This window comes from Giraffa tippelskirchi, chromosome 11 (genome assembly GCF_054371585.1).
Source record: "Giraffa tippelskirchi isolate mGirTip1 chromosome 11, T2T-mGirTip1v1.2.pri, whole genome shotgun sequence".
Classification (NCBI taxonomy): domain Eukaryota; kingdom Metazoa; phylum Chordata; class Mammalia; order Artiodactyla; family Giraffidae; genus Giraffa; species Giraffa tippelskirchi.
In genome coordinates, this window is record NC_137285.1 from 9,857,506 (window position 1) to 9,877,506 (window position 20,001).

A 20,001-nucleotide genomic window follows, 5' to 3' on the forward strand; every position below is an offset into this window, starting at 1 on the left:
CCAGGCAGCCTGAGGGAATCTTAGTTCCCTGACCAGGGACCAGGGACAGAACCCAGATCCCAGCAGTGGAAGCGTTCGGGCGTCCTAACCGCTGGACCTCCAGCAAATCCCCCAGGGGTTTCATTTTTAACATGAAAAACCTTTTTTGATCAAGACTCATTCTTGTAACGTCCTCGGGTTCAATGCTCTGCACTACGGAACCTAAGTGTGGAAACGTTCCAAGATGAGAATCTGAGTTCCCCAACTTCTGAAGGACTCGGCGCATAGGCTGGAAGTATGGCTTTGGGTTCTAATCCTGACCCACTATGATACCTCCGTTTTCTCCCCTTAAATATTGGAATCCCTCCAAATTCTGTATTAAAAGCACAAGTCGCACCCTATAATGACAGTCGCTAAAGTTATGATTCTTTTTTTTTTTCCCCTTTTTTGGCCGCAACGCGCGGCTCGCAGGATCTTAGTTCCCAGTCCAGGGATTGAACCCGTGACCCAGCAGAGGAAGCGCGCTCCAGGGAATTCCCAGTTCTGATTCTTTTACTCCCTCTTGGTTTCCAATAAACTTCGTGTCCAAGCTACGGAGGCCAGCTCTGCCTCTTTGCACTCATCATAGTCCACCTTACCCTCTTAGTTCTAAGCGATTGTAAAACAGGGACAGAGTGGCCCAGGGGACTACAGACCTGAGGCTGAAGGCTGCGATGGCCCCGCTCAACGTAGTGATGGGGGGGGGGGTGCTCCTCCAGGTCGCTGCGGGGTCAGCCTGAGGCCCCAGCCAACTCCCTCCCTCGGGCGCCCCGCACACGGAGTGACGGCCGGAGGACCCACCCCGGGCGCTACACCCGCGTCTACCTCAGCAAATGCTCACAAAAGCCTGTGAGATAGGCAGCGCTCCACAGGGAAAAAATCGAAGCCCAGGAAGCCTGAGTCACTTGCCCAAGTCGACACAGCTGGGGAGTGTGACTTGCCCTCAGGAACTGAATCCAAATCGCCGGACTCTAAAATCCCCCTCCGTCGTCGCCCCCCGAGTCCCCTGGGCGCCTACAGGGGGCGCATGCGCACGCGCAGTCGTCGCAGCCGCGTCCCCTTTAAGAGGATCCTTTTTTGCCTCCTCCCGACCCCTCCGCTTCCGCTCTCGTTCCCACAATGCTGTGCGGCTGAGTGCCTCGGAGCCCGCGGGGACGCTGTGGGGGGATCACCGGCTGAGGCGGCGGCGGCGGCGACGTGGGCTGCGGCGGGCCCGCGGCGTCGGGCGGTGCGGATGTCGGGCTGGGCGGACGAGCGCGGCGGCGAGGGCGACGGGCGCATCTACGTGGGGAACCTTCCGAGCGACGTGCGCGAGAAGGATCTGGAGGACCTGTTCTACAAGTACGGCCGCATCAGCGAGATCGAGCTCAAGAATCGGCACGGCCTCGTGCCCTTCGCTTTCGTGCGCTTCGAGGACCCCCGGTGAGGGCCCCGCGCCTCCCGCCCGCCCGTCAGTCAGCCTGAGGCCCCGGGCCCCCGCCTTCCCTTTCTCTCCCTTCGCTTCCAGGGCCTCCCCTCCCCCCTCGCCGCAGACCCCTCAGGGCGCCCCCGGGTGGAGGCTGAGGCCTCCTCTCACCGCGGGGCTCCAGGCAGTCCTTTGCTCCGTCACTTCCTCTATTATTATTTTTTTTATTTAAATACAAAAGCCGGGTCTGAGGAGGGCTCAAGCCCGCCCAGATCACCCTCGGGGCTGGTACCCAGGCACCCTTCGGGGGAAGCGGCCCAGAGCTTGGGAAGCTTGGCCCCTGAGGCCGCCCGGAAAGGACTCGGTGAGGAGTGAGGAGACCGGTTGTCCTCTTTACCCTCCCATCCCCTCCGCTGGAACTCGCCTTTGTGGGGGCGCACAGTGCGGGGCAATGTGGATGCCTTTGCAGGGCCGAAAGCGGGCTGGCACTTGGATGGACCGGATTTCCATCCACGCGCACCCTGCCCCGCAGGGGCCAGAGCCTCGCTCTGATAAAAGCATCAGGGATTTGGGGAGACTTATAAAATAGTCTGATGGGGTCTCGGATTTCACTCTTCCTTCCCTAATAAGAGGAAGCACCGATAGATAATAAAGGTCTCCGAGGGTTTGGACGCGCTCGATCCGAAAACGGGCTCGAAGGAGTCTTTGTGATTTTGCAGAGTGTCGGCCCTTGTTTCCCAGAAAAGGCCTGGGAACTTTCAAAACTGCAGTTGTTGGTTCTTAGAAGCCACCGCACTGTGCTGGCTACTACGCTTGGGGTGACTCGGAGCCTGCTCCCCGGTTTCCAGCATTGGCTCGGGGAGCGCTTTGCCTAGTCTGCGCCCTGCAGGCGTCTTGCCCATCTTGGGGGATGGGGGCGGGTGATACGAGGCAAGGGGAGCGTCTGAGGATGGGGAGGCAGGACGCACCCTGAGGCTTTGATGACTGAAGATTCTGACAGAAATCGTTCCTAGTGTCTTTGCCATTTGCCTCAAAAATGGAACTAGGCGTTTCCACACCTAAACTGGAAAAGGTTGCACCTCTAAGAATTATTAACAGTACCGGTGTTTTTTGTTTTTTTTTAACAGTTGCTATGTGTCATGTATTATATACTATGTATTACTAAGCATTTTCAACAGCCTACTAGGTAGGCTGTTACTTTTGACAGATGAGTTAACTGAGGATAGAGTTGATAAAAGGGAGGGCTACCAGGGAAGGTAGGATTTGAACCCTCTGTTCAGCCCTTTAGAACACAAACTTACTGTGTGATGTGCTACATTGTCTTTTTTTCCTCTCCTTCCTTTCATAATGGAAAAGCTATCTTTTTGATACATTAGTGCCAAGTTTCAAGCAAAGCACTGCACACATAGTTATCTTATTTAATCCTTTCAAAACTAGCATTTTAAGTTTAGATGTGAAATCCTGATCACATACTTACCCAGAGACAACTACTAGTAAGTAGCAGAATGATTTGAACTGAGGTCAATATTTATTCACAACATTAAACCTTAGCAGTACTGCCTCTCTCCCAGTGTATCCTGAATATAGCTAGGGTTGAACTGGATGTGGTCCTCCTTGCTTTTCATCCTGGGACTAGAATCTTCATAAGCAATTATGTGCCTCTGACATCTGAATGATGCTCTCATTAGTATGTCTTCAGCTGTTTGTCCCCCCAGCCTCAGAGCATTCTCTTTCCTATCAAATCTGGAGAGCCAGCTTAGTGTTCCTCACTCTCCTAGACCCTAGGAAAGACTTTAAAGTATTACTCTATTGAATATTTGTCTCTTTTGGCAAAACTGTACCCAGAGAGTGGTTTTGACAACTTAGTCCTCGAAGCCACGCTGAAAAGGTGCACTAGAGGGAATTCCGTATTCCTCACAAAACACTAATATTCGTTTGTCTTTTGAGCCTTACCTATTTTTAAACGAGTTTTTACTTCTGTAGACCTGAATGTACTAGGCCTTGAGGAAGAATGTTAAAGGACTAGTGTGTGGTGTGCATTTTGAGAAACAGCTCCTCAAGGTCAAAGAAACACTGTTCTTTGGCAAAATCAATCATCTGCTAACAGTTTATTTTTTCTGAATTCTCTTACCTGTTTATTCATTATCATTTCATACCTAGAAAACCCTGTGACAGCTGTAAGTTTAATTCCAGTGTCATGAAAGGTCTTCAAACCAAAGCAGCAGTATATCAAATTCCTGGTTTTTGTTCTTTTGCTTTTTTCTCACTTCAGGTTTTTTTTTTTATACCTGTTACTCATGCCCCTTACAGAGAAATCAGTCAGTCCTCCTGAGCAACACTAACTCCAGACTTTTCTCTGCAGAGATGCTGAAGATGCAATTTATGGAAGGAACGGTTATGATTATGGCCAGTGTCGGCTTCGTGTGGAGTTCCCCAGGACTTACGGAGGTCGGGGTGGGTGGCCCCGTGGTGGGAGGAGTGGACCTCCTACAAGAAGATCTGATTTCCGAGTTCTTGTTTCAGGTATGTTCCTTTCAAACTCAATGAGATGATGCATGTGAAATACTTAGCACAGAGTCTGGCCTCCAAGAAATGTTAGCTGTTGTTTTTCAGTGCCTAAGGATGTGTGGGGTTTTCTTCTCATGCACAGTGACAGTCTGAAGCCTTGCCGGTGAGGCACGTACCTTGCCAATGAAATTGCACTGATAGTGCAGCCTTGATAGAACATAAACTTGCTTCTTATAGAAAAGGACTTTTCTAGTGTTGAAAGAGAAGATGATGGCCAAACCTCTTCAGCCAGCATTCTAAAGACATTTTCTTCTGGAAATGTACCTTGGCATCTGACTTGCTAGAAAGACATTCCGGAAGCCAGATTTGAACAAATTATACCTAGCCTTGGATCCTAAAATAAGCCAGATTTTGTGATGGTTTTGGAATTATGTAAAAAAGAAACCAAACAACAATTTGGAGTCTTAGGGATTGTATTGCAAAGGACAGAACAAAATGTCTAGTGTTGACAAGTGATGAGATGCTAAGCTCAGAGATTTATGCATTTTTTGGAAATATTAACACACTGGTAAAAACCTGGGGCCTTCTGCACGTTGTTGGGTGTTTTAGGCCCCTGGCAGAGTGACGTGTATTGAGGAACCTGGCACCTTAGATGTGAATGTCACACAGTTGCAGCAGACTCCCGTGGTGCTGAAGAGGGATACTGTCAGTAGCTGCCTGTGTCCCTTTGTAAGTTTTTAACCCCAGAACTCTATTCCCTCCTTCAGGATGTCATACATATCTCTTTTTCTCTCCATGCTGCTCTGAAATCCTGCTTAGAAAACTATTAGGAAATGGCTGCAGTCCTGAGCTGTGAGCGGTAAACACAGCCTTTGAGAGCAGGAGCACATTTCCCTTTCATGACATCAGGTAGGGTTGTATGACTCCCGACTAGTTTTAGCGTCTGAGTCTTACCTTTCCCCCTACTGTATTGAAGAGTGTTGGTGATCTTTTAAGAGGTATTTTGTCTAGTTTGTCAGTCATTCCCACCTACAAGAAAACAAACTTAAGGTTTTTCTTGTGTTACTTCATCTACACCTTGGTTATTTTATTGGATGGTTTGAAAATTCCCATGTCCTGTGAACCCAATCAGACAAGAAATAATTGGTACCGATAAATTTCATAATGGAAAAATTTAGAACTCAAAGTCTTGGGAGTTTGTTATTGTGAAGGACAGAGAAAGAGATGCTTTGAATTCTTAGAGATACTAAATCTGTAATGGGATGGACTTCTTGCTGTGTCAAGAAAGGCTTAGTCTCTGGAAGAGTAGCCTAGGACCAGCTTCTTATGGTGGTTTATCACCCATACTTTAGTGTTCTTCTTTGGTTTTGTGTCCCTTGTCAAAATCTGTGATTTGGGGACCATCAGGATTTAAAAGTAGGGGAAGGGACCCTAGGTTTTGGGGCTCTTAACATGGATGAAGGATGTGGCCTCTTCTCTTGTGTTCTATGTGCCCAGGACTTCCTCCATCAGGCAGCTGGCAGGACCTGAAAGATCACATGCGAGAAGCTGGGGACGTCTGTTACGCAGATGTGCAGAAAGATGGAATGGGGATGGTCGAGTATCTCAGAAAAGAAGACATGGAATATGCCCTGCGTAAACTGGATGAAACCAAATTCCGCTCTCATGAGGTGAGTCCCCACCTGCTGTTGAGGAGCTCGTTCCCAGACCACTCCACCTGAAGCTGACCTAGCAGCAGTAGCAACAGGCCATGTGTTTGCCATTCGATGACCTTATAATACCAGTAAAGATCTATCTTAAGTGGACAAAGCCAAGGAATTCCTCATAGCCAGGCAATGCAGGGTCATAGCAGAGAGAAGTCTGCAGCCATAATATTTTTAATCCAGAGAGAATACTGGTACAGTCTGTCACTTGGTGACTGACTTAATCCACAGTGTCCCTCCATGAACTTAATTATTTTGGCTCTCCCTCCTCTGAGTCTGGTCTGGACTCGGCAAGCCAGCCTTATCACCTTACCCTCTTAGGTACTGCTGTTGGGGCTGGTTGTCACTTCCCTTTGCCTTTCCCAAAGTGGTGCAGAAGCCTCTTTGAAACCTGAGCCCTTGGCTCAGGTTTTCTTGTTCATCATCTCACCCTGGGGACTTAGCTTTCCATGTTCTTCCCTTCAAGTAGGTGGCTGCTGTTTTGGACCTCAGTCTGATTCTCATGGTAGCTATTCCTTTGATACCACGGATTGGACTTTTTTTTTCTGGTTACACTGTCCTGGCTTGCTGTGGGGTTTAAGGATGTCTTGAAACATCAACTTGGGGGCCCATTTCTTTTTCTGAGGATTCACTTCCCTAACTTTATGGCTCAGAGGCTGCATGCCTTAACAGTGCTGTTGCTCAGACTATCCTCTAGGACTTGAATTTGGAGCAGAAACAAAACGGCACCTGTTTCTCAGTTATACAGAGTGGGGCCTTGGTTAGGGTAATCAAATTCTTGAGTTCACTGAGGGGAAAAAGCATCTGGCTTCTCTCATCGTAGCATCTTTAAATCTGAGAATGGTAGCTGAGGGCAAAGAGCCTGGAGATAGGCCTGCCTGGACACAAACTCCTCTGCTGCTTATTAAAATCTTAGCTGAGCAACTTCAAACCCTGGTTCCTCTATATGCAAATAGTTCCCAATAATAGCATTATCTTATAAGACTTGTCAGGAAGCTAAATTATGAAGCATCTTGCCCAGGTCCTGACACCTGGGAGGTGCTGAATACTGGTCAGCTTCTTCCGTAGGTACCCACCAGAAAAGGTGGCAGGGGATTGAACCATGTATCTATGACCTCTGAGAGCCTTTCCAGTTCTTCGATTATGGGGATCAGTGGTAGTAATTTAGGTTCATTAACCATAGTAGCCAGTATTTGAGTTATTTACCACATAATCGAGTTGCCATTTATTATTTGTTACCTTGAGCAAGAATACCTACCTGTGGCACTATCGTGCCAAACGGTGCTCAACACTACATTATTGTTAGGTGGCCATATTAGGTGTTGGTGTGCTTTATTCTTTTAGGTCTTATTTTTTCCTTTACTTTTTTGTTCGATTTTCAGGGTGAAACATCCTACATCCGAGTTTATCCAGAGAGAAGCACCAGCTATGGCTACTCACGGTCTCGGTCTGGGTCGAGGGGCCGTGACTCTCCATACCAAAGCAGGGGTTCCCCACACTACTTCTCTCCTTTCAGACCCTACTGAGACAGGTGGTGGGAATTTTTTCTTTATTTTTTAGGTGAACTGAGCTGCTTTATGCTCAGAATCTACATTCCAGATTGATGATTTAGTGTCTTAGGAGATTTTTTTAATTTTTTTTTTTTAAAGGAAATAAAACTACATAATTTCTACCAGGGCCATATTAGCAGTGAAACATTTTTAACTGCAGAAATTGTGGTTTTGGTTCAGAAACGAGTTGTATATTTTTCACCCCGATGATGGGAAAAAAATCAGTGCTGTATCCTTGTGGGTTGCTCTTCTATGGAGATGAGCAGTTACTGTGACCGAGTCGGCCCATTCTGTTTAGAAATATATTTTAAACGTTTAATAACTGACAGGTGTGGTTGTCTTTGATTGTGTTCATAGATTTCACCAACAGGCACACAGGCACACTGATGTGTTTAAAAAAACAAAAAACATTGAGTTGCAGTGGCAACTTGTGCCCAATGGTAAGGAGCAGGAGTGGATTACTTATTTGGGGATAAAGTTAGTTGCTCTGATGGTGGTCTGAGAACGTCACATCCAAGGGAAGTTTCAGGGTTCTCTTATAATTCAAGGCCAACCATGTAAACTAAGCTGCTTTAATGAAAAGGGGAGCATTGCAGATAGGGGAAGGGAATGAGAAGGCTAAAAACAGGCTTTTATAAGTGGGTGCCAGCATAAAGATCACTGGGAAATTCTTAACCAAAACCAACTTTAGCAGTTGGTTAGGGAAAAAAACTCATTTAAGTTTTGGTTCTGTCACTTTCACTCCTAAATCTGTCTCATATTTGTCCTTGGTATCTATTTAAAAAAAGACAAACCCCAAAACCAAAACCTCCCACTGTCTTGGATTCTGCTTAGTTCAGTAATCATGGGGCAGGGGGCAGGGAGCAGGGGGAAGGGGGCTACATTGTCACAGGCTATTTTTTTAAACCACTTTATTGAAATATAATGAACCTGTAAAAAGCTGTACTTTTTACATTGAGCTATACAACTCAATGAGTTTGGGGTGAAGTATGCACACATGAAATGACAACCATGAAGGTCATAAACACCCATCACCTCCCCAAACTGCCGCCCTGCACCTTTAACTGTAGCAGAAAGTCAGCACTCTGCTTGAAACACAGTGGGTACCCAAGAACAAATTTAAGGATGTTTAGTAAAGATAAAAGGCTGCTCAGGTTGACGGAAACAGCAACTGAGAAGGTTGTCACGAAGTGACTGGATGCAAGGTCTGTAACAGTTACATAACGAGATTCACTTAAGTGCAGTTTGGGGAGGGATAAAGTCTTCCATACTGAATGGTCTGTGAGTATCTTATGAATATACTTGATCCATTTCCTTCGAAATCGGCCATACCTTCCACTTCCTGTTGGCATCAGGGACTCTGCCTTATTTTGGCTAGATCTTTCCCAGTTCTATCTTCAGAAGAATTAGTTACTAAAAGATACCTAGCCATCACTTTTTTCAGGTGACTGAAGGAAGTGGTACATTAGTGTTCATAATAACAAAATAGTTGTTGCAAAATAGTTGCTGCACTTCCAGGTGTTCATAGAACGCCCCTTCCCAGAATAGCTACTCAGTGATCTGAGAAGGGCTGTTTTTCATCCAGCTTTGACCAAGAGATATTACCTGTTTGAAAAGAATAACAAAAGGGAATGTTATAGTTAAGTCTGCTTCCCAGCTGGCTCTACACAGAGCTAACTGATTTGCTATGAAAAATAATGGAAGTAAGTGTAGCTATTACCCTGTTTTATACCCTGTATAACTGTGAAAGAACGACAGTTATAAGTGAAGCCTAATTAATGCACACTTTTCAATAAGTAGCAGACAGGTTAATTAGAATTTGTATGCATATAGGAGAGGAAGGAGAGACTGTGAACTCAATTTTTCCCAAGAAGCAAAACCTGACACAAGGTCCTATGTGAGAAACAGCGGATGTGATCAATGGCTATGTCTGCTCAAACAGTAACAAGCATCAGAGATGAACACCCAAAGTTCTGGGTGTTATTATTGGCCCAGAGTTTTAAAATAGTTACAGTGAGGTTTAAAGATGCAAATCTCCACGCTTGGGGTTGCAAACTGATGATTCACAGGATGCATCTGGCTTGCAGGTATGTTTTTTATTTTCATGGTATTTTACTTTTTTAAAATCTTCAATTAACACTTAAAATTTGGGAACCAGCACACAGAATGCCAGATGTCCAGGTTCTCTGGGCTCCCCTCCCTGCCTGGCCCTGAATGAGAGAAGTAGCACATGCCAGCTGTCCGTTTAAGGCAGAGCTCCAGCACAGCCCTCCCCACTCCAGTCCTGTTTTTGTTTTGCTCATTCCTGTTACCAGCTGACCCCTAGAGGTGAATGTGACTTCCGGAATCTCCTGCCACCTTGCCACCTGTACATACTGTGTTTTTGTTATTCCCAGTTGTATTGAGATAACTGACACATAAATTTTATAAGTTTAAGATGTGCAACACAATGATCCGATGTATGTGTATACTGCAAATTGATTCCCGTAACAGGGTTAGTTAATGTCCATCATCTCTCAGTTTCTTCTCTTGTGATGAGAACTTTAAGATCTATCTCTTAGCAACTTTCAAATATACAATACAGTATTGTTAACTAGAGTCACCATGCTGTACATCACATCCCCAGGACTTATTTAACTTATAACTAGAAGTCTGTACCCTTGGACAACCACCATTGCCCCTTTATACTTGGTCAGAGTGCTTTCACAGAGCAGATCTGGGCCTCAGTTCCTACGGCATTCTCAGTTTACTGTGGCACAGTCTGTTAAGCCATTTTGGGCGGCACGTACCTGGCGGAGCCACAAAATACTCCTCCACAACTCGGTGGGAGTTCTGTAGTAGTTCTTCAGCACAGCTGCCTTCTACCACATTGTCGGACCTCAAGTACAGACATCTACAAAACCAGAAGCTTAAGATTACCTTCTCAGAACATAGCTTCAAGGGCATGGGTGGAAAGGGTCAAGGGTGGGAAGGGAAGAAGACAGCAGCATATACTCGAGTTACGGTCACTGCTCAAAGACAGAAGTGCTATTGTCAACAGCAGACCAAATAGCGGCCTACCGTTTATTGATTTCCCCAACAACCCTGTGAGATAAGTGGTATTAATAATTATTCCTCGGTATTGACAAGTTTTAATATTTTTGATGATTACTATGGGTAAGGTGCTTTTGGCGGAGATAGTAAAAAGGCAATTACAATACAGTGTATTAAGTCTAATGAGGTAAGCGACGCTTGCCAAGGAAATTGATAAGGGGACCCCACCCAGTCTGCAGTCCTCAGGTTGATGTCACCCCTTAACCATGGTCAAGAAAGAGCTGGATTTCAGGGGTGGGGGACGACGGGGATGGGAAATGAGTAAGGTACAGAAACTTTCTCAACAGTGGTTATAAGTGACTTAAGCTGCTAAGGGGCAGGGTTGGGATCCGAGCCCGGTTCTGGTACCCCTAAGATGAGTGGTTTCTTCATCACAACCACCTTTGGATATAAAAGTACCTTCCCTTGCAAGATGTACCACAAACAGCCCAAGAATCTTGTACTGTTTTCGGGGCTTAGTGGCTTTAATGAAGCCACTAACTATCCAGATGGCAGACTAGTGAAACCAAACAGGAGTTGAACACATCTGTGGGGCTTTACTACTGTTTTAAGGTTTGAAAGTGCATGACAAGGGGTTTGAGATGGCTTCCAGATACTTGGGCTGAAAAGTAAGCAGTATGCTCAATCACTAACAGGGTAGCAGCCAAGCTCTTTCTGCTCTGAACCGGACACAGACTGAGGGCTAAACGTAGTAGGGCAAGGATGTGACACCAACATCTGTAGAGGCTGTACAGAAAGCCCAGATGTAATCATAAATTTCTTTTAGGAAAGAATTGGTTCTGTTTCTTTGGGGCACCCAGCCCTGAAGGAGACATGATAAACACTTATTAATGGTACAAAGAGTTCAAAGCTGAACTCTGTTCTAGGACTGGCACTGTCTTAACTGTGTGACCTTGGACAAGTATGATCTTTCTAGACCTTAAGTTTCTTGCCAAAAAAGTGAAGGTTGCGCTAGATTTTTTTTTTTTTAAACCATATAAGGAATATGCACTCATACTCATTTAAGGAAGCTTGGAAAACAACAGTAAAAATCATCTGTAAAGGTGACCATTGGACTTTCTGGAGTTTGTAATTCTGTTGGGCAATGTAACAAAACGTTTAAGAGCTGAGGTCCCTGAATCACTGTGGAATTCAAACCCCAGAGCTGCACATGGCCTGTATGCAAGTTACTTATTCTTTCCATGTATTAGTTACCTTATTTCTAAAAAGGTTCAGAGAATTTCTGGGATGATGTTTAAAAAGGTCTGAGCCGGGGGGCAACTAAGCCCACATGCTCTAGAACTCGTGCTTCTCAATAAGCAAAGCTCGCACACCTCAACGAACACCCAGCGCAGCCAATATAAAAAATTTCCCAGGGTCACTCATTTGGTAATTGGGTTTCCTAGTAAGGTTTCCTGAAGGATGACATTCACATCTTTAACTATCACACATTTCTACCTAATTACTGCTTAAGATGAAGCTGTGTGTAGAATAAATCTACACCTCCCTATTTTCTTAACCATAGGCTACTGAACCCAGAGTCTCTGTGAGGGTGGCACACCAAGCAGACCCCTCACTTGGCAAGTTGCTTAACTTTTCTTGACCCTGGAATCATGCATAAAACACCAAACAGGACCAGATGAGCTCTTCAGGTCCTGTCAATTATGAAGGTCTACCTCACCTCATCTTTCTCAGTCGGGATTCTACAAGAGAGTTTAGTTCAGAAATGTAGGACAACTTCTACGCATCTGGTCTAGTTGTTAGTTGTGTACCATCCGTGGAAGAATTGAAAAAGAGTCCATTGATCTTTCTGTGTTCTCAATCAGATGAAAAGCCCTGGTTGAGAACAGTTTCAACTGTGAATTAGAAATCTCTGCCCTCTAAAGCTCATGGACAAGGCACTTAAACCAGTAACTGTGGGCACTGCACTTAATTTCATGGAAAGCACTATGGCAGCATGATGGAAGAAGTGCCTCAGCTGGCCCTGGGGCTGATCAATGGGACAGTTCTGCTGTTATTTTAGCTTCTTTCTGCCTCTTCCCTGCTATCGGCTGCTAGGAGCTGTTTCTCTGGGCATCAGTCTACTTCCATCTACAAGCCTTTTAATTTAGTTTCATGCAGATTGAAATGAGAGCTAATCGATGTGGCAAACAAGACCCTGAGGGATGTCTTAAGTATTGAAGTTATTTGACTGCAATCAGAGATGCCATGCGAGTCAGTCTCTGGCTCTGAGATGAAAAAAAATAGTTTCTATGGGATGACTTTTTTTATGGCCACCCCATACTCCTTGCAGGATCTTAGTTCTGGACCCATGAGCCCATGACCCCTGCAGTAGAAGTGAAGAGTCTTAACCACTGGGACCCCGGGGAAGTCCTGAGGCTAGCAAGCACTATGGCTCTCCTGACTGGCACTGACTAATGGCCGCTTTCTCCCACTTCTACCAGGAATTTATTTTTAAAAATTCCATCAGGAAAAGGCTAGGACAGGATTGTAGATTGCCCCTATCTTTATAAGCTGCATACTTGTCCTTCCCAAGAAGCTGCACTCCCAAATGGAAAACAAGTCTGCTTTGCAAAAAAGAGTCTTTTCTTTAAAAAATGTATTAAGATTTGGCAACAACTGGTAAAGGTTGTGAGGGGCTGCACCCTGTAAGTACAGTATACACAAGCTGCTTTGTCAAAGACCCAGCACTCCGGGTTACATTACACTACTTCACTACTTGGGTTATTACTCTGCCCCCTTAAGCATTCAAAGGTAAAACTTCCCTCTGCATTTACACCTTCTCTAACAGTAACCATGGTTAACAGTTTCTTGCATGCCCTTTCATGGAACAAAACAAAACTTAATGCGTGCGCCAGAGTATATAAAATAGATTACACATAAAGTATCAATAAACCCACAAACCATATTCTGAACCTTGCCTCTTTTATTATTAATAAGTATACCCTGGAAACCTTTCCATATCAGCATATATAGTTATTTCATTATTTTTAACTGCCATTTCAGTGTATGAAGATGTATTTAGCCATGAAGGACGCTGATTGTTTCTTTTCTGTTGTTCTGTATTATCAACAGATTTGCATACCCTGAATGCTCGTGCACACATCTTGATGCACTGTCACAGATATATGTCACAGACAGGGAACCACTAGGTCAGAAAATGTGTCTAAAAAATTTTTGAGACAGGAATCCAGGAGTGAGCAAGTCAGATGTGAGCTCACATTCCAATAACAAGAAATAGTACAAGTCAACAAAAATAAGATAATCAAGAAAAACAGTGGAAGAAAACCCGACAGGATAAGGAGGTAGTGACTGGAGGGAGTGGAGGGAGAATTTAGAGTGGTTAGGAGAGGCCAAAGAGATGAATTGTCCAACAAAAAGAAAAGCAAGTGCAAAGACCTAGAGAAGTCACGAATCAGGCGTGCAGCAGAAACAGGCAGGAAGTCAACGTGGTCGGAGTGATGAGGTAGGGGGCGCTCTAGGAAGTTGGGCCTCGAAGGTGAAAGCTTAGCCGTTTGGATTTTGTTCCTAGTTACACCGGGAGGGCTCAAGGATTTTAAAAGGGAGGGAGAGGATCCTTAACGAACGAGGCAAAGAGCGAAAGCGCTTACCCGCAGGGTGACCGTGGTCAAGTTCTCGCGTGTGGCTAATGCTCTTTTTCCCCTCGGTGGAATGAGACACTAAGCTCCAGCCTTAACTGGTAGCGAAGGCGCCGCGGGCAAGCCTTCGAGGGCCGCGGCCGCGAGCTTACCTGTCCTCCAGGACTGATTCCATGGGCTCCACTCCGTCGGTATTCACCGCGCGGAGCCGGTCGGCGAAGGCGATGGCTTTCTCCAGCCGGGCCACGGCCTCCTGGCTGCCGAAGTCCACCAGCGACAGCCGCTCCAGGTGCTGGATCAGCTCGCCCGTGACCCGGCCACTTCCCTGGGGGGGAATGAGGCGGAGGATGTGGGTTACGGGTGGGGCCTGCTCCGCCTTCCGCCCCGCTCCGACACCCGCCTGGACGCCGCGGCCCCTACCTGAGGATCCGCCTTGGAGGTGAAGCCCCGGCGCCAGCGCGCCGCAGCCCGAAGACCCAGGCGCACGGCGCGCGCCCACATTTCGCTCCGTCTCGGCCGCCGTAGCGCATCCTCTCCTAAGGTCGCGCGACGCGCTTAAAAGTGATGACATCCGAGAGCGCCGCCACCGCCGCGGACGCCGACGCCATGAACAGCGTAGGGGAGGCTTGCACCGACATGAAGCGCGAGTACGACCAGTGCTTCAATCGCTGGTTTGCCGAGAAGTTCCTCAAGGGGGACGGCTCCGGGGACCCATGCACCGACCTCTTCAAGCGCTACCAGCAGTGTGTTCAGGTGAGCTCCGACCGGGGCCCTCTCGCCTCTGCCCTAGGCCCCGGCTCGAGGGGGTTGGGACGGGCAGGGTGGAAGAAAAGCCTCGATGAGACCAGTGGCAGCAGTTCTCTCCCTTACCATTCACCACCCAGGATGCCTGGTATCTCTCCGAATGTCAAAGATAAATCTTTTTGCAGCACCTTACTTTCTGCGGAGCCCAGTAACATTCTTTGGTTCATTTGGTGATGAACCTGAACTTGCAAAGTGAGCCGTTATTTGTATTTTATCCGTGGAACACTCACGCCCAGAAATAGTTACGAGTAGTCGAAGTTCACTAGAATCAAGTGTCCTTGGATTTTGCGGTGGTGCACTTTTCCACTGTTGCTGAGGGGAAAGATGGGGTGTTAAGTCTCTCTGGCCTTAGACCTCATGGAGGGTCCCCTTATGTTGTCACAATGCCTTCACCGGCCTATTTTTTTTTTCTTGGCCAGTTAGAACATCTTTATTCCAGCACAGTGAATGTGAAACATATCTGATTATAAGAACAGCCCTGGGCAAGGCATTCCCAATTAGTTAACTTAAACATCCTCAGTAAGTCCAGGTGGAGTTGCTGTCTTTGTCCTATATACAGATTGGAAAGAGAGGCTTGCTCAACGTTACATAGCCAGTAAGTCCTGGGACCGATGTGAACTTGTGTCTGTCATAATAGGGGCTTCCCAGGTGGCTCAGTGGTAAAGAATTCACCTGCAGCGCAGGAGATGCTGGTTCGATTACTGGGTTGGGAAGATCCCCTGCAGAAGGAAATGGCAACCCACTCCAGTACTCTTGCCTGGGAAATCACGTGGACAGAGGAGACTGGCAGAGGTCACAAAAGTCAGACACAATTTAGGGACTAAACAAGTATCATAACAGAGTAGTGATACTGCTTAAATTGCACTTCTGAATTTTGTCACAACTCTCCAATCTCTCTCTGGTCTTACACTTAATTTCTTTGTAATCATACTTAGGGTTTGTCATGTTTGGTAGTCCTTATGGTACAGTTGGATTTACTTTTGTACCTAAAATACAAAATATTCTACAAAATATTACTAAAGTTTGGACTTCAGGCTTCACGTAGTCCCTTTATCCTATGTTTTCTTCCATCAGAAAGCGATAAAGGAGAAGGAGATTCCTATTGAAGGACTGGAGTTCATGGGCCATGGCAAAGAAAAGCCTGAAAGCTCTTCTTGACCTTGACAGTCACCTTGAAAGTGGACTCCTCAAATCAGGAAATTGAGGACTCTGGATCATGTCAATTAAAACTGAAGACAGCATTGATTTGATGAATTTAGGAGGGAGGAATTTCCTTTCCTCCCTGGTGTCTTTCTCTCATCTGTAAAAAATGATGAACCATCACTCTTTGCTTTGAGATTTCTGGCTTTGGCATCACAGCAAGAACTCAGTATTCTAAATAATGGGATTATTTGGGATTATGGTTGCAGTACTTGGTCTGGGATCAGTTTTAAATATATCTTGTATAAAAACTCTCGTAAGCTTATCAGCATGACTAAGGTTGCCTGACCTCAAGTCATTCTTTCAAGGACATTACGTACACTCTACTGGGGTTATTTGTTCATGGAAGCAACTGGTTAAAATCTCTTTTCTCTGAGGGAGCTAATACTCTAGAAAGGGTCCCCAGCACAACAGTTTCAGTCAATGCTTGGAAGCACAGTTATATTTTTATATAGTAATTTAACTGTTAAAGATTGTTGGTTGACTGGGTTAGCCAAGAGCAAGACAGCTTTCTACAGTTTCCTACCTTAACAAGAGGTATCAGATTTCACACCAAGATGTGAAAGCTTCATGAACACCATGTCAGAGCACTTGGTGTAGTTCGGGAATTAAAATCCTTGGAGTGGCTGAGGAAGATCCTAAATTACCAAGATTTGCTGCTGCCAGCTTTCAACTTAAGTCAATGAATTAAGTCAACCTGTATATCATAAAAATGCCAAAATGCTGCATATGATTAAATGGGGGGGGGTGAAGAGGTTACTTTACTTGCATTGTTTACTCACCCTGCCCTGTAATGCCTGAAATCATGAAGATGGAATAAATTGTAACATTTAGTTTATATTCATTATTTATTCCTGGAACTCAGTGCATTTTATGGAACGAATTCCATCCTATGAACCCCACACATCTCATATGTACACTGAGGGAGTTTTATATGCTTTATAATTTAAAAATGAAGATTTATGTAAGCTAGGTAGTATGGTATAGCAAATGGAAACCTGATTTCAATGTTTATATACTGGCACCCAACCCAGAAAATTTTGTATGTGCCCACACAGTATGAAACTTGATTTACAGAAAGCCTAGATTCTATTATCTCTTTTCCACTTGACCAGTTATTAACTTCATATTTAACGTGACCAGTCCTTAATGCCATTGCAGTACATTCTGCATTTATATTCTGGCTGGCTAAAGTCCATTATACAAAAGATATTTGGAACCCAGCTGAGGGAGGCCAGGCAGCAAACTGGAGTTAGGTATAACTGCCCTGAAATAAGCCTGGCCACAAGTCAGTCAAAACCTTGTGGCCTCTTGAATCTTACCACAAAACTGGTTGAGCCTTGAGAATAAAACATTTTACTGTAATTGCTGCTGAGGGAATAATTTTTTTCTGATTGTTCCTCATGCTATTTTTACTTTATCCTGCCCATAAAATGACCAACTATCTGAGCTATTTCAAAGGTTTTAAATTTTGAAGAGAAAATCTTAATTGCTCTTTAAGGGTGATTTTGTAACTATTATTGATTGTTGTTTCTCCTAATTCTTATGGCTGCAGGAAATTTTTAATTCCACAAACAAAACTAGTACTATATGTAGGAAGTGTCATACTGCCTTTATTTCTCCAGAAGTTTATAACCCTTCCAGCCTGAAGGGAGCTGAGAGAGGACCCAAGATGCCAACTTGCCACCTCTGGAGAAAACTGTCTGATTTTAGGGAGTATCCTTCAGCAAATGCTAGTGTCTTTGCCATCCAAAGTCTGCCAGGGCCCAATTTTGACTATTAGCTCAATTTAGATCTTTTCTTTACCCACCCCAGGCACAAGAAACCAAGACCAGGTCTGTTACAAACACTGTTCTTCGGGAGGCCTGAACTGGACCTGAAACACTGTCAACAGTAGCCACAGACTGTCACTGCACAAACAGAATATTAATGCTAATTTCTGAGGGAAAAACAACCAAAGAATGAAACTCTCAGGTCATGACTAAATTATTTATTTAAGCCATCTCCTCCTGCTATAAGCAAAGGGATGGAACATCAGTATAATGGTCCTCAAGTGTAATGGTCATCACTGGATACAAAGTGGTGAGCTTAAGGTCCCGTATACTTTTCTGGTCCATGCGTGCAGAGTAATGGTCCAAACCAGTGCTGTGGTCCCCACTGGGTAGTGGTCCAGGTTCTCTTTATTCGTCTTCATAGCCGGTTGGAAGCGGATTCACATGAGGGTTATGGAATAGGGTATGGTTACCATCTCCCCAGGGAAAGGGCTGTGGAGTGAAGATGGCAATTAGGCAATTCTCAGTTCAGCACTGCCATGAACTGCTTAAAACAGGGCAATTAACAGGTAATACATAAAAACAAAATGGAAATTAGTCCTTTACATAACTGCCATGTTTCAATGCTCCCATAATTTAAGAGAGCTCTTATAAATTCCAGGGGAGCCCATAAAGAAGCCAGTAGGAAAGGCAAACTCAAGTTTGTTACTCATAAGCCTCATCCTTGTAACTAAACCTCAGTGCTGTGTTTCTGAAAGTGCAGTCCTCCCATCACCCGTATCAGAATGGTAGAGGCGGGTACAGGGGAGGAGATGCTGAATTCAATGCAGAGTTCTGCACCTGAAACAAATCTCTGGATTAGAAACTGCAACATACCCTCAATTATTCTGCATGGTACTTTTGAAAATCATTGCTCCAGGGCAGTGATTTCCAACCCAGGATGATTCTGCCCCTGTGGAGAGACAGGCCAGTATCTGGAGATATCTTGAAGAGGGGGTACCACTACCACTTAGTGGTTAGAAGTCAAGGATGCTGCTAATATCCTGTAACTCACAGGACTGCCCCTTGCCCCAACAAGAATTATCCAGCCCCGGATGTCAATGGTACTGAGGTTAAGACATTTCGCTGCATGTATGCCTTCTAATTCTAATTGTACAAGGGTGGCAGTGGCGCTGAGGCTCATCAATTCTTTTTGAATTTAAGAATCCAGCTTAATTTTCCACCTGGGCTAAGTGAGATAGTAGTTAAAGTATCTACATCAAGAGTCAAAGAATGACACAGCTGGGGTGGTAACTAGCATAGAGGTGAAGATCAGAAGCCGTCAATCTCTTCGTTATGCAGCTAGTAGCTGTCAGATGCCCAGATTTTAGAGAAGTGAACCGCCTTCCGACTCTGCCAGCTTAAGGGAATTTCACAAACCTCCAAGTTTTGTATAACCGACAACTGTTAACAGTATCAGAACGTAAACGGTGGGATGACTCAGAGAAAAAACCGAAGGGCACTTGTTGTATGACCTTAAAAAAGACAACTCAGGCCTGCCCGGAGAAAATAAAAATGTGTTTGGGAGGATTAAATGAGAAATTGTACACGCCCGGCACCCACAGTTTTAGAGAATTAAGAACTTGGACTAGGGCATTTGGGGAAAGGCGAACACACAAAGAGACTTCAAAGGGGTACCTTGGACCTGATGCGGAGATGGGGGTAGGCCACGAACTCGGGTCTCTCCTCGTCTCCGTGGTGCGACTTCAGGAAGACATTCAGCATGCTCACTCCCACCCCGGGGAGCGCCACGAAGTAGGTGAGGGCCTTCCACATGCGAGCTGCAGAGGGGGCACGACCGCTCAGGCCGGGCGGGGAGCCGCCCGCGTCTCATCTCCCTCCCCCAAGTCCTCAAGCCAAGGTCAAAGTCCCGCCGCTCTTCTCTTCAGTAGACCTGAGGCCCGCCCTGCGACCCCGGCCCTAGTACCTGAGCCCTCCTCGCCGTGGGCGCCACTGGACATAGACCGACTCAGCTGCAGCCGGGAACGACCCAGCAGCCCAGAAACCCGAGATCCAGCTGCCGCCGCCATCTTCGACCTGGGTTCCCCGCCGCGCCGGAAGCGGAAATAGAAAGTTGGCTGTTAGGGGGTGGGACCACAGTCTTAAAAGGAAGTTCCTATTGGGCGGTACCTTTTCCGCGGAGGCTGCGCATTGTAGTCTGAAAGCGTGGAGACGCAGGAGCCAGAGGGAGCATGCGCTCAGCACTCCTGCGTTCCTAAGTTTAGCATCGCGGTGAAGTTAAGAGCAAAAAAAAAAAAAAAAGGTTTGTGGAAGGGCAACTTGGCATCCAGGGTCGCTCCCTTCGTTGGAGTCCGTGCGCATCAACAGGAG

At 45.8% G+C, this 20,001-nt stretch overlaps 4 protein-coding genes across 4 annotated transcripts; 2 read left to right on the forward strand and 2 right to left on the reverse strand.

Annotated features, from left to right (window-relative positions):
- The first annotated feature begins 1,144 nt into the window (after positions 1-1,144).
- Positions 1,145-7,510, forward strand: SRSF9 (serine and arginine rich splicing factor 9). Its single transcript, XM_081546203.1, has 4 exons — positions 1,145-1,440; positions 3,786-3,946; positions 5,429-5,601; positions 7,017-7,510. The coding sequence occupies exons 1-4, from the start codon at positions 1,253-1,255 to the stop codon at positions 7,158-7,160; spliced, it is 666 nt and encodes a 221-aa protein (XP_081402329.1). The 5' UTR covers positions 1,145-1,252; the 3' UTR covers positions 7,161-7,510.
- A 232-nt stretch (positions 7,511-7,742) lies between these two features.
- GATC (glutamyl-tRNA amidotransferase subunit C) lies at positions 7,743-14,364 on the reverse strand. The gene is made up of 4 exons (XM_081546204.1): positions 14,276-14,364; positions 14,008-14,180; positions 9,974-10,077; positions 7,743-8,789 (listed from the first exon to the last, which is right to left on the reverse strand). The coding sequence occupies exons 1-4, from the start codon at positions 14,354-14,356 to the stop codon at positions 8,737-8,739; spliced, it is 411 nt and encodes a 136-aa protein (XP_081402330.1). The 5' UTR covers positions 14,357-14,364; the 3' UTR covers positions 7,743-8,736.
- A 76-nt stretch (positions 14,365-14,440) lies between these two features.
- On the forward strand, positions 14,441-16,697 carry TRIAP1 (TP53 regulated inhibitor of apoptosis 1). The gene is made up of 2 exons (XM_081546206.1): positions 14,441-14,608; positions 15,734-16,697. The coding sequence occupies exons 1-2, from the start codon at positions 14,462-14,464 to the stop codon at positions 15,815-15,817; spliced, it is 231 nt and encodes a 76-aa protein (XP_081402332.1). The 5' UTR covers positions 14,441-14,461; the 3' UTR covers positions 15,818-16,697.
- A 1,139-nt stretch (positions 16,698-17,836) lies between these two features.
- Positions 17,837-19,718, reverse strand: COX6A1 (cytochrome c oxidase subunit 6A1). The gene is made up of 3 exons (XM_081546205.1): positions 19,598-19,718; positions 19,309-19,451; positions 17,837-18,123 (listed from the first exon to the last, which is right to left on the reverse strand). Exons 1-3 carry the CDS (start codon positions 19,698-19,700, stop codon positions 18,040-18,042), a joined length of 330 nt encoding a protein of 109 aa, XP_081402331.1. The 5' UTR covers positions 19,701-19,718; the 3' UTR covers positions 17,837-18,039.
- Between the last annotated feature and the right edge of the window lie 283 nt (positions 19,719-20,001).